The sequence below is a fragment of the Anastrepha ludens genome, chromosome X, assembly GCF_028408465.1.
Source record: "Anastrepha ludens isolate Willacy chromosome X, idAnaLude1.1, whole genome shotgun sequence".
Lineage (NCBI taxonomy): Eukaryota > Metazoa > Arthropoda > Insecta > Diptera > Tephritidae > Anastrepha > Anastrepha ludens.
Genome location: NC_071503.1, coordinates 34077408 through 34091883, shown reverse-complemented (window position 1 = coordinate 34091883; position 14476 = coordinate 34077408). Strand labels below are relative to the sequence as shown.

At 43.8% G+C, this 14476-nt stretch overlaps 1 protein-coding gene across 1 annotated transcript; it reads right to left on the bottom strand.

The window, feature by feature from the left end:
* Nucleotides 1-5125: 5125 nt before the first annotated feature.
* On the bottom strand, nucleotides 5126-6163 carry LOC128869916 (uncharacterized). The gene has a single exon (XM_054112515.1). The coding sequence runs from the start codon at nucleotides 6161-6163 to the stop codon at nucleotides 5126-5128; it is 1038 nt and encodes a 345-aa protein (XP_053968490.1).
* Between the last annotated feature and the right edge of the window lie 8313 nt (nucleotides 6164-14476).

Below are 14476 nucleotides of genomic sequence, written 5' to 3'. Positions count from 1 at the left end.
GATCAAATTCCTATGCATATACATAGGAGGTGTGTTCAAAAAGTATCGCGGGTTTCGAATTTTCGCAGGGTACCTATATTCGAGTTTCGATTTTTTTGTGGCGATATGTTGGTACTCATGTCTCTCACTCATGCCGACGAGTTCGGCTATTTTGAATGTTCATTTAATTGTTGGCAGCTGCTTTGCTTGCACGTGTTTCGGATCGTCTTCGATTTTTAAGTATTCAAAAAGATGGATCAAAGAACCTGTATCAAACTTTGTGCGAAAAACGATATTAAGTGCGCGGATGCATTCCGAATGTTGCCTGTGTCATACAGAGAAGCTACTTTGGACCAAAGCAACGTTTCTCGGTGGCACAAAATGTTCTCCGAAGGCCGAGAAGATGTGAATGACCAAAAGCGTGAAGAAAATGGTATTGGCCAATCGTCGAATCACCGTTTGAGAAGTTGCTGAGGACCTAGACATATCGATTGTCTCGTGTCATTCGATTTTTTTCAATGATTTGAGCATGAATTCCGCCGCAAAATTCGTACCAAAACTGCTCAATTTCGACCAAAAGCAGCATCGCATGAACATTGCTAATGAGATGTTGGACTCTGTCCGCGACGACCCAAATTTTCTCCAGAGGGTCATAACTGTGTTATGGTTATGACGTGGAAACTAAAGCTCAATCATCTCAATGGAAGCTGCCGCACGAACCAAGGCCAAAAAAAGCGAGCCAAGTTCGGTCGAATGTAAAAGTTTTGCTTACCGTTTTCTTCGATTGCAGGGGCGTTGTGCATCATGAGTTCTTACCACAGGGTAAAACGGTCAATAAGGAATATTACTCGCATGTTATGCATAATTTGCGCGAAGCAATCCGTCAGAAACGTCCGGATTTGTGAAAGAACAAAAATTGGCTCTTGCATCACGACAACGCCCCTGCTTACACATCGTTGCTTGTTCGCGTATTCCCCAGATCTGGCACCCTGTGTCTTTTTCTTGTTCCCGAAACTGAAGAGGCTCATGAAAGGAGGAAGCTGAGCTACGATTGACGAGATAAAGACTGCATCGAAGGAGGAGCTGAACAAAATAAAATAAATTATTTTTTGAAGGGCCTCCAAGATTGGAGAAAATGTTGGCACAAGTGCATAATATCCCATGGGATTACTTTGAAAGGGACAAAATAGATATTAATGAATAAAAAAAAATGTTTGAAAAAAACACAAAATTCGTGATACTTTTTGAACACACGTTGTATATGTATGTGCGTATATACACTTTATGCACTAGCTTATGTGCGAACAACAATGCTTGGTTGGTTGGTTAGAGTGGTGATTCATCCAGAATCCAACTAGCGCTTCCGCACCATTTTCTTGCCATCTCCTTGTTACCAAATTGTTTAAAAGTTATTTACAGCAGGACTATATCCAGTCTGTGCGGTCTAGGAACCTTATTAGGTTGTTGACGTCTAAGCCAGACAGTTGCTCGAGACTCTCGAACAGCGGATTGCCCAGGGTTAACATTCTGTCCTTCCATAGAGCAGGGCATTCACAGAGAAAATGGAAAATTGTTTCTTTTTTCTCCGGTTGTTTACAACTACGACAGTATGTGTTGTGAGGGATGCCCATTTTGGCGGCTTGTTCTCCGATAGACCAGAAGCCAGTTATGAGTCTACAGATGTCCCGTCGTTTCATGTTTATCAATGTCGACGATTGCTTGAGGTTGTAGGTGGGCCAAAACGTCGTGGTGATTTTGCATTTCGTCGGGTCTCTCCGTCTACAATCTGCAATCTGCAAAGTATTTTAGGGAAATTGCATTCTTGACCGCATCTAATGGAGTGAATACTGGTACTGCAAGAACGCTATTCATGGCAGATCCCCCTCTTGCCAGTTCATCAGCTTTTTCGTTACCTTCTATGTTCCGGTGTCCCGGGACCCAAATTAAGGTTACTTTATGGTTTTCCCTCAAGTTGGTGAGGCTATTCCTATTTTGCTCCACCACTTTAGAGGTTGTTATAGTCGCGTCCAGCGCCTGGATTGCAGCTTGGCTATCCGAAAGAATAGCGACATTGATCTTAAAAGAGAAATCTGCGATTAGTAACCTACAGGCTTCCCCAATTGCTAGTACTTCCGCTTGGAAGACGCTGCTGGTATTAGGGAGACGCACAGATTTTTCAATTCCAAGTCTATGAGAATATATACCAGCTCCGACACCACAATCCATTTTACTGCCATCTGTATAGACTGTGGTATCGAAGTTGTTTAGAGAGAATCCCTTATTCCATTTTTTTTTAGATGGAAATAGTGTGGCAAAATTCCTATGGAACGTTACCATCGGGACGATGTAGTCAGTCCTCACCGAGGTTAACTGAGTTTGTCGCAATAATAGACTAGCGTGACCATAAGTTTTTTCTTTCCAGCGACCCGCTTCATTTAACCTAAATGCACTCATGGTTGCCGTCTTCTTTATATGTAGGTCTATTGGAATAACGTGTGTCCGTGCATTGAGCCTCTCTAGGACATGATCTGATTGCACCGACCGTTATTGCACAGGCTGATCTTTGTATTCTGCCGATTAATTTGGTACTGTACTCTCTCCCTAGAGCTTTCCACCAAACTACTGAACCATACGATAAAATAGGTGGTATAACCGCCTTATACAGCCGTAATGCATGCTTAAGTTGAAGACCCCATCTTCTTCCAAGCATACGTTTGCAGGCATATAAAGCAATTTCTGCTTTCCTTACCCGTTCTTCGACGTTTAACTTCCAGCTAAGTTTGGAGTCCAGAATTACTCCTAAGTACTTTGCACTGGTTGATAGTGACAGAGTTTGTCCGTTGATATTTGGTAGGGTAAAAGTTGGTACCTTGTATCTGGTGCTAAAAAGCATAAATTCCGTTTAACGGGGGTTTAAACTTAGGCCACATCCTGTGGTCAAGAGTTAAGCTCGTCTAACACCCTTTGGATGATCCCACTGATCGTATTTGGATACAGTCCTAACACAATTAGCACCACATCATCAGCGTACGCCACCACTTTTACCCCACCTCCATTAAGTTTTATTAAGATTTTGCTGATCACACATAGCCAAAGAAGTGAAGATAATACTCCCCCTGTGGAGTGCCCCCGTGGACCTTCTTGGTTATGTTGATATTACCCATATTAGCTTTGATGATCCTGGTTTCTAGCATGGAGATGACCCAGTTGCTAATGCAACTGTCCACCTCCAGGTCTATCAACGCCCGTTGGATGGCATCTGTGCTAATATTGTTAAAGGCGCCTTCGATATCCAAAAATGCCGTCATGGTATAATGTTTGCTCTCTACAGAGCCCTCTATTCTTTAGATTACCTCCTGAAGCGCTGTCTCCGTAGATTTGCCTTTAAGGTATGCGTGTTGTGCATTTGATATACCAGAGCTCTCCAAAGAGCTTCTGAGGTGCATAGCCAAAACTCTTTCAAAAGTTTTTAACAGGAAAGACAAAAGATTTATTACCCTGAAGTCCTTCGCTGGTTCATGTCCCCTCCTACCAACTTTTGGTATTAAGACGACCTTGACTAGTTTTCAACTATCTGGAATATGGCCTAAGTTTAAACACGCTTTAAAAATATCCTCTAGCCATGGTAGGATACAGTCCAAGGTTTCCTGTAACATTTTTGGAATGATCCCATCTGGCCTTGGAGATTTAAAGGGTGAGAAAGATTGAATTGCCCATGCAAATTTCTCCTTGGTAATAATTTCATTTGCGAGATGCCGTGGATTATATTGGCTCCGCCTAATGTTTCCCCTCTCACTTTCGTAAGCGTTGCATCCCGGAAAATGCGTGTTTAGCAGAAGTTTTAGCGATTCTTCTGCTGTAGCAGTCCAAGTTCCATTAGGTTTCTTGACCCAAGAAGCCATTGAGTGGTCTTTGGAAAGAACATGGCTGAGCCTAGCAGAATCCCTGGTGGACTCGATCCAGCTCTCTTTTTTGGCGGCCCTGATTACCTTCTTGTACTCTCTCCGACTTTCTCTGTGCAATTCCCAATTTCCCGACGAGTAGCTGAGGTTAAACGTTGATCTAGATTTTTCCCTTAGTTTTAAGAGCTCACTGCTCCACCAAGGAGGGTGAGTTATTTTGCTAAATTTTATGGGGCAGGACGTTTTTTAGGCGCTATTAAATGCCTTTTCCAATGTTATGCCTCTACTCTCAAGGTTTTCCGTGAGAGTGATTTGACGGATAGGAATCTCTCCTATCCTCTTTTTTACTGCATTTTTGAACCTCTTCCAGTTGGTTCTTAAAGGATTTCGATACGGTAGGGGTGGATCTATCTTAAGATCCAAATCGTAGAGGATCCAACTATGGTCAGAAAAGACGTTTTATTTGATACCCCCCAATAATCTACCCTTACTGAGCTATTTTCAGACAGTAGAGTAACATCAATCACTTCCTCCCGTCCTCTGACGTACTCCGTACTAGGAAAGGTGAAAGTGGGAGTGTTACCCCTGTTACATACCGATAAGTTAGTATTAATAATAAAATTATATAAAGACTCACCTCGGTCGTTTGTCTCAGAGCTTCCCCACAACGCATGCCTCGCGTTGGCGTCGCATCCGAATAGCAGAGTTTTGTTTCTGGTTCCTGCAGGCACAAGCCTACAAGCCTCCTCGGGCGGTGCTGGCCGATCATGTGCCATATAGATGGATGCAAGTGTGATGCTGACACCGTCAGCAGCTTCCACCTCAACGGCCGTTACATCTTGTAAACTATTTGATGGGATTAAAAATATGTTTAAGTGTTTTTTGGCTACAATACATGATCTAGGATTACCTTGAGTACGCTTATAGTACAGATTGTAGTTTCTTCCCGGGAACCCCTTCACCTCGTTGCTCCGCACCCAGGGTTCCTGGATTAAGGCTATGTCAACGTTCTCCTCCGTTGGGAGAACGGTTTGGTTGTCCGTTGCAGTTTGTGAATGCTGCAGGTTATTTTGGACAGCCTATACAAGCATTTTTTTTTGGTTTGTTTTCCCAGGTTCGGCGATATTTAACTGCATGCCAGTCAGCAGTTCGCTGGTGCCGTCGACCTCATCCTGCTCCGGCTCCGGATTCGCAGAACGGAATATCTTCAGCTGGGCCTTCCGTATGCCAAACCGAAGTTTATTTTAATATTTTTGCAGTGGTTCAAGGCTCTCTTCTGTGATTTGAAGAAGGAACGACACGCTGTGCTTCTGCGGAGCCTCCGCTTTGATGATCGACCAATCGGTGGTCGGCACTGAGTAGTTGAGAGCTGAGAGCAGATAGGGAATTAGTTGATTGGCTTCAAACTCCAAGTTTGGTATCCAGATGCAAGCCCACGGCATTCGTGGTATCTCGATAGCTGGAATGAGCTTAAGACTCAAGCCATCCCGGCTGTTCTGAATTTCGCCAATCGCGTTTGTCAGGAGATGCAATGAGTACTGGTCATCACATTTGATTATCCGGCAACCGCGAACCACTTCCACCGAGTCGAAACCTGGCGATTGACCCTCCGGGTTCGCCATGGCATGGTCGGCGATTATGCGAGACAACCGTGCCTCAATCTCCGACCATTTGTCAAGCACAGGTTTGCCGCGGTTGGAAGTTTCGTCCACCAGTGCCATTTGAAGATGGTCTCGTGCCACCTCACTGAATTGTTTGGTAAGTTTGGGGTCAACCGCACCCTGATCTGAGATCTTGTGCTTCTTTCTTGCCATCTTGTTTTCGTCTTGCGAACGGTTACGTTTTTTGGCTTCTGTCTTTCGGGCGGTTTGGAATGCCAGGTATTCGTCCACCACCTTTTGACACCTTGCCTTGTCAGCCTCATTCTTACGAATCCTGCCAAGGATAGCAATAGACCTCTGGTAGAGCTTATACCTTGATGGGCCTTTATTAGCGCGCTTTTGCCCCATGGCTTTAGCGGATGTTGTCGGTTCATTTACGGTTGTAGGCGTGCTGTGGCCCACAGCTTTACCCTCAACTGTTTCCTGGCTAGAAGCCAGGAGCTCATCTTCCGAGGAAGATCCGATCCCCAGTGTGTCATGGGTGACCGATTGTTTGTCGTGTCGCTTAGTATTTGTCTCTGTTTGTCTGTCTTGTGCTGTGAATGCGTCCCTTCGTCTTTCCGTCACTTTGTCCGTCTGTTTCTCGCCACTATCCGATTTTTGTTTTTCGTTTTGTTTCATTTTTCTGGTTGGTACGGTCACGTGCCCCGCCCAGGGAGCTGCGCATGTCGCTATGCGTGGTGACCAAAGAGGAATTAGGGGAAATAACCGGTCGACCATGGCAGCGTCATACCAAGGCAAGGCCACCGTTACAACCTGAGGCGGCCTGATATCAGGAGGGCTCCGTTCGAAGACAGCCTAGTTTAGTCCCACGGCTGCCAAACCCACCCAATAGGCACGGGTCGCATCACACCTTGGATTGAGGGAGTTTTTTTAACGAAGTTTACGTCTTCGGTCTGTGTGGTTCGCGAGAGACCTACTCTCCTACCTTCCATATCTGGGAGGTGTTCCCCTATCCACCACCCGGGAACGCGCCCTCTAGGGATAACTGGCTCCCCCAAGGGTGAAAAAAAACAATGCTCGCTACAACAACAATAAAATAAATTCATAGGAACTAAAATTCTAAGCCTAGCGACTACAAAAAAAAATAGATTCATAGGTACAGTCTTAGAGGTCTTGATTATTTTTGTCGCGACGGCGCCGAACAGTTTCAAATATTGTACAGCACATCAAAAACAAATTCGTTATAAAGTTCGAGCTCATTTTTCTAGTAGCAAAATATCTTCATTCCTAAAACGAGCCGCTCATAGGCCAATTTTTCCCAACGGTGACAAAAATGTATATCTAAGATTGAAAAAATCACATCAAAATAGGCAATACTGTGCGTCAAGAGTGCACAGGAGAGTACATACAGTAAGATGTAGAAAAAAGCAGCAAGTAGCTTATACAAAAATTTTTGTCCCGGATATTTCGATGCTAGAGAAAATTTCGAAATAGTTTTTGTTCTCTGATAGTAGGTAAATAACTAGTTAGTATTTTACTTTGCGCATGTAGTTCTCCAATTGATAAAAAGTGCACAAAAACATACATATGTATATATCTGGAAAGTTAGAGACTTACACTGAAACCAGAGTGTGGCTTATTTGGATGTTAGTGTACATATATTAAGCCTTCGGATGAAATCTAAAGTGTCAAATATTTAATATTGAAGTTTTGTATGTGGTACCCGTAGACATTGCAAGAAAAACTAGGCTGCATGCGCCGCAATCAGAGTGAGGGTTTTGGGCATAAACTATACTTAACTTACGGGCGCTCTAGTATTCTTAAAAAGTTGGACTTCATCCCCATGGTGCTGGATCATTGTACACCCGCGCTAGGTCCGAGCGGGGTGCAACGTTTGACGGCAAGGCATTGCAAACATGTTCACGGATGTGTCGAAGTTGGACGGAAGGGTTGGTGAGGGAGCATTCTGTAAGGAGCTCCCCATTAAGCTCAAACTCAAGCTGTCGGACTACTGTATTGTTTTCCAAGTGGAGGTAGCCGTAATTAAGGAAGCAGTGGATTGGTTGCTCACTTCGGTAATTACCGTTAAGGATATAAATATTTACTCCGACAGCCAAGCGGCAATTAGGGCCTTGGGTTCGTTGTTTGTGTGGTCGAGATTGGTCAGGGGATGCTTGGCTTCTCCCTCGATTGCATTCAAATACTTCGATATCAGGATCATTTGGGTTCCCGGTCACAGCGGCATACATGGAAATTGCTAGGATGATGAGCTGGCTTAAAAGGGAGCCTTGGAGACGGTTTCGTAGAATAAGAGGATTGCGGTTCCCTTTAGAACCTGTGGTCTGCTCCGGGAAAGATGGGACTCGCCTTAACTCAGCGAGAGCTGGTCCAGTGCGCAAACGTGCAAAGTCGCGAAATCTTTCTGGTCACGGGTAGATCGGGGACGCTCGAGAGAACTTATAAGGCTAACAAAGCCGCAGCTCTCAAATTTGGTGGGTATTCCCCTGGACATTATTCGTTAGGTGTCCATGCGGTAGGACTTGGGATTGCTTCAAGTCCGTTCTGCAGAAGCTGTCTGCAAGTCGTGATGAAATCATCTCAGCACCTTCTTCTTAGCTGGCCTGCTTTCGTATGCGAAAGAATAAGACATCTGGGCTATCAGTATTTCGCCACAACTGCGGATATAGCGGGTTTAAATAACATACAACTGGTGAAGTTCATCAGTAGCTTGATGCGGCTAATTACGAACGTAAATTAGCCACCGTCAGCGTCGTCGTAAGTGCACGGTCATCATCCCCTAATCCCAAGGTCCCTTCTTCCCTCCCTTCTCTTTTCTGTTTGGTGTCACAACGGACGAATTTCGAAAATTTATCAAAGTGCTTTGTTTATTAATAGGTAGGTGAAATGGTTGAAGTATCACACTGGCACTCCCCAAGGAACACTAAAGCGCCGTTTTGATATCATTATGAGACCTACAACGGGAAGATATCTACAGCCAGCCAGAGCTGTTGATGCAATGGAGAATATTGATAGGAATAGGTTCGCGCACTGTCTAGGCTGTCGAAGACAGGAGCTCCCAGTGATCTTAATCGCCTAGCTGCCAAACCCAGACATTCACAGAGACAGTTGGCAGCTCCACTGCGTTGTACATCGATAGCACGACCTGTGGTTTAAGAGTCCATTTCTTACCGGACATAGATTTGCGGGAGTAGAAGGCTATACTGGCCTCCTTTACCCGATTTTCAATGTTTAGCTTCCAATGGAGTTTGGAGTCAAGTATCACTCCAAGATACGTAACTTTCGATCACAACGGGAGAACGTGGTCGTTTAATTTGTGAAGTTTAAAGTGTGGGGGCTTATAGTTTCTGGTACACAGCACCAGCTCCGTTTTGTCAGAGTTAACTCGGAGGCCACAACTGGCAGTCCAGCAACTGAGTACAGCCAGTGACCTTTCCAAAATCTCAGCCATGACTGAAGGAAACGTCCCCGATATCATTAGGACAAAGTCATCGGCGTATGCTACTACCTTATCACCATCCTGCGGCGTCCCCCTGTCAACCAATCTAGTTACCTTAGCCCCTCTAGCTCCGCATTAACATCCCTGCGGCCAAGCAGGGACGAGATCCTTGTCTATCTAACGCAGTGACAATTGTCTCCGCCCTGATGTTATTAAAAGCACCCTCTATATCTATGAAGGCCGCCAAAGTGAATTGTTTGCCTTCGAGAGATTTTTGCACAGTTCCTACGACCTCATATAAGGCTGAATCCATGGATTTCCCTGGACAAAATTTGAATTCGATGTGCTCAATCAATCTTTCAAACACCTTTACGATAAATAAGATACGACTTATAGGCCGAGTCGTGATCTGTCCTCCCTGCCTTGAAAACAACCCTCAATTTCTTCCAGTTTGCAGGCACGTGATTAAGAGCAATACACGCCGTGTGGATTTACTCTGGCACAGGAATCACTAAGGTGCTTGTTTTCGGAAGCATCACAGGCACAATATCATCAAAGCCAAGAGATTTAGAGGGAGAGAGACCATTAATTGCCCCCCTGTCAACCGACAGAACAGATTTCAGGGAAACATTCAGTAGCCCTACCTGTCGACTCGTGTCAACAGTGTCAGGGTAATAAAATGTACCGAAAAATGATTATTTACCAGGTTCGTCAAAGATTCTCTGCAGATTGTGGCCCCTGTGCTGCAGGGTGGTCCCTCGAAAGGATCTTGCTTAGCCTGGCACAATCCTTCACGGATTCAATGGATGCGCAGGACTCCTCACAGGAGTTGCGTTTCGCATATTTAAAGGCTTTTTTGTATTCATTCAAAATTACACGGTAATTTTGAAAGTTTTTAGTTTGGTAGCATTCGTTAAAAACCCTCCTAACCTTCTTTTTCAAGCCGGTCGGCGTCTAGTTCCAACAGGAAAGAAAGTCTTTCTTGCTAAAAGGTACTTGACAGGCCACTTTGAAGGCCATCTGATAGGATAGCTGCAAGTGTTCCACCTGTTGCTCAGGTGATATGTGGATGAGAAGGTAACAGCTCGCCTGTTCAATTTATTATTGAAAACCCTATTGAACAGTGACCAGTCGGGAGATATGCTTTCCCGTGCGAAATTGATTTCGAAAAGGATCAACCTGTGATCCGAAAAAAAATTTCTCTGAGAAACCATCCAATTATCAACCCTTATAACAATCGAGTTAGTCGAAAGAGTGATATCAAGAACCTCCTCCTAACCGCTTGATGTTTCCGATTCCGGAAAAATAAATCTTCCAAATAAGGAGATTACGGCTAATACAAACATCAAAAAGAACTCACCCCGATCATTTATCTCGCTGCTTCGCTAAATGGGGTATCTTGCTCTGGCACCGCAGCCGATGAGGATGGTCTCTTTACTAAATAAAGGTGAGGTTACCAAACGTCCATTTCCTCTTCTTCTTCTTAATTGGCGCGATAACGCTTGCGTGATTTTGGCCGAGTTTAACAAAGCGCGCCAGTCGTTTCTTTCTCGTGCTAACCGGCGCCAATTGGACACACCAAGTCAAGCCAAGTCCTTCTTCATCTGATCTTTCCAACGCAGAGGAGGCGTTCCTCTTCCTCTACTACCACCAGCTTGCGTGATTATGGCCGAGTTTAACAAAGAGCGCCAGTCGTTTCTTTCTCGTGTTAACCGGTGCCAGTTGGACACACCAAGGGAAGCCAAGTCCTTCTCCGCCTGATCTTTCCAACGCAGAAGAGGCCTTTCTTTTCCCCTGCTACCACCAGCTGGTACCGCATCAAATACTTTCAACCGGAGCGTTTGTATCCTTTCGGACGAAATGACCCAGCCAACGTTACCGCTGGATCTTTATTCGCGGCTCTATGTCTACGTCGTCGTAAAGCTCATACAGCTGATTGTTCAATCGTCTGCGATATTCGCCGTTGCCAACGTGCAAAGGTCCAAAAATCTTCGGCAGGATCTTTCTCTCAAACACTCCAATTGACGCTTCAGCGTCATCGTCCAAGCTTCTGTGCCATACGTTTGAACGGGCATGATGAGAGCCTTGTAGAGTGTTAGTTATGTTCGTCGAGAGAGGGCTTTACTACTCAATTGCTTACTTAGTCCAAAGTAGCACTTGTTGGTACGACAGATTCTACGTTGGATTTCGAGGGTGGCATTGTTTTATAACCTTCAAATCATAACTGTCAACAGTGACGTGGGTGCCGATACGCGAGTGCGCCGACTGTTTGTTTGATGACAGGAAGTACTTCGTTTTGTCCTCGTTTACCATCAGATTCACTCGCTTTGCCTCTTTATCCAGTTTGGAAAAGGCAGAACTAACAGCGCGGTTGTTAAGGCCTATGATGTCAATATCATCGGCATACGCCAACAATTGTATGCTCTTTTAAAAAGTTGTGCATGAACGATTAAGTTCTGTGGCTCGCAGTATCTTTCCAATACCAGGTTAAAGAAGTCACACGACATCGAGTTACCCTATCTGAAACCCCGTTTTGTATCAAACGGCTCGGAGAGGTCCTTCCCAATTCTGATGGCGCTGCTGGTGTTGAGCAACGTCATCTTGCATAGCCGCATTAGTTTTCCGGGGATACCGTATTCAGACATCGCGGCATACAGATAACTCCTTTTCGTAATGTCGAATGCAGCTTTGAAGTCGACATAAAGATGTTATTTGTCGATTCTCCTTCACGGGGTTTTTCCAAGATTTGGCGTATTGTAAATATTTGGTCGATAGGGGAGTTTCCAAGTCTAGAGACACATTGATAAGCTTCAACCCATTTGTTGATGGTGGGCGTCAGCATTTCACACAATACGCTCGCTAGAACCTCATAGGCAATACTTAGAAGACTAGTCCTGTGGTAATTGGCACAAATTGCACCATCAAACTTCTTATGGATTGGGCACATCACACTTAAATTCCTCGCCGCCATGTTTGAATAGCTCAGCCGACAGTCCGTCGGCGCCCCTGTCTTAAAACCTTTTGTAAGCCGCCGAAGTTTCTGGTAGAATTTTCGGGCGTTGTTCCTATTGGCCAAGTTCCTCGTACTCACGTATTTCGGCCTCTCATTTTTTCTGGGTCATAATACGATATTACCTTCTTCTGGAGGTGCTACATTTTCGTGAGCCATGTAAGCAGATACCAGATACTACCAACGGCCACTAGATGGTTCTACTCGGATTACTGTCACGTCTGGTGAGCTGAAATGAGAAATCAGAAAGGCATTAATAAAGGGTGATTTTTTAAGAGCTATAGGAAAGTTTTTCAAAAAAACACACGAAAATTCAGAAAAATGCATGAAACTTTTATTTAAATCGATAGTACTATAATTTAATGTTTGAAGATTATTTCATGCAAATGTTGACCGCGACTGCGCTTCAAATGCGGATGGACGATTTAGGCCAATTGTGGCATACTCTTGCCAATGTTTCGGCCGGTATCTCACATATAAATGCTTTAATGTTGTCTTTCAATGTGTTAATTGAAGCAGGCTTGTCTGAATATACATGAGCTTTAACATAGCTTCACAAAAAATAATCTAAAGACGTTATATCGAACGATCTGTGTGGCCAATTGACAGGTCCCGAACGTGAAAAAAAATTACGCGTGCTGTGTGGCATGTGGCACCGTCTTGCAGAAACCACATGTCATGCAATTCAAGTCTTGCATTTTGGTAAAAAAAAAGTTGGATATCATTTCACGGTAGCGCTCACCATTCGCAGTTACGTTACGATTCGCAGCAACTTTGAAGAAGTACGGTCCAATGATACCTCCAGCCCATAAACCGCACCAAACTGTGACCTTTTCTGGATACATTGGTAGCTCTTGCGATTCTTCTGGCTGATTTTCACTCCAAAATCGACAATTTTGTTTATTTACGTACCCATTGATACAAAAATGAGCTTCGTCGCTGAACACAATTTTTCGATAAAAAAGTGGATCTTCGGCCCATTCACAAAAATTCTTCGTTTCGGTAGGTCGTTCGGCTTCAGTTCTTGCACCAGCTGTATTTTGAAAGGCTTCACACTTAAATCCTTTCGCAAAATGTTCCACGTTGTTGAGTAACAGAGGCCCAATTGCTGCGAACGGCGACGAATCGATAATTGATGGTCCTCATTAACACTGGCCGATACAGCTACGATATTCTATATTCAGTTCGCACTCTACGTAAGCGTGTTGGTGGTTTGATGTCCGATAATGTAAATTTGGTTCTAAATTTAGTCACAATAGCTCGAATAGCCGCTTCAGTGGGTCGATTAAACTGACCATAAAATGGAAGAAGAGCGCGATAAACTTTTTTAACAGAACACGTATTTTTATAATAAAATTCAATGATTTGCAAGAGTTGTTCGTTTGTAAGACGATTATGGTTAAATTATAGACCAAACTGAAGATGTTTGACGGTGAAACAAAATACGAAACGAGCGTAAGCTGTTTAAACCAACTGTTTAAAAAGATAGTAGCTAAAAAATTACCCTATAGTATTCCTAGCGGGGATACAAGCCATAGGCATACTACGGTGGTCAAAAAGTAAGGTGAATTTGGTTGTAAAATGAAAAATCTTTATTTATTCTTCCCCTTCAAAATAATCCCCGCTTGATGAAATACACTTATGCCAACGATTTTTCCAATCCCCGAAACATGCCAAATAGTCCATTTCCGGTATAGCCATCAGCACCTTCTTCGATTCGGCTTTTATTTCTTCAATCGACTCGAAACGCGTTCGCCGGAGTGGTCTCTTGAGTTTTGGGAATAGCCAGAAGTCACACGGAGCCAAATGAGGCGAATACGGTGGTTGCGGAACGATATGCGTGGAATTTCAGGCGAAATGGTCACAAGAACGAGTGCAGTGTGAGACGGTGCGTTATCGTGATGCAAAAACCAAGAGTTGTTGGCCCATAATTCTGGTCTTTTTAGACGAATTGCTTCACGTAAACGACGCATAACGCTCAAATAATATTCCTTATTAACAGTTTGGCCAGGTGAAAGGAATTCATAGTGCACCACACCACGAAAATCGAAAAAACTGTAATCGTGACCTTTATTTTTGAACGACTTTGACGTGCTCTTTTCGGTCTGGCCTCGCCTTAAGCACGATATTCGCTTGATTGTGATGTGTTTAAAACTCACTGATTCCATAAATGTGCTATATTTTAGACGCAGTACGAAAATAATTGTTTTCACTTTAATGAAGAGCTACTAATTTTGGTTGTCCATAAACACTATTTTTAAATATACCTATTATTACACATATATTGGAACAGTATGAATCTAAATTTATCATTCGTAACATATGTAAAATTAAAAATAAAAAATCAAATGTGCTATCATTTTGACGCTGACTGTCGATGCATATGCAGAAGAAATTGATTTAGCATTTGCAGGAATTCGATCATTCGAATATTTACTCCCTCATTATTGCATGAAATATGATAAGGCGATGCTCGTGAGGTAGGTCATGTTGCTTCAGTGCACGCATATGTGTGCAACACTAA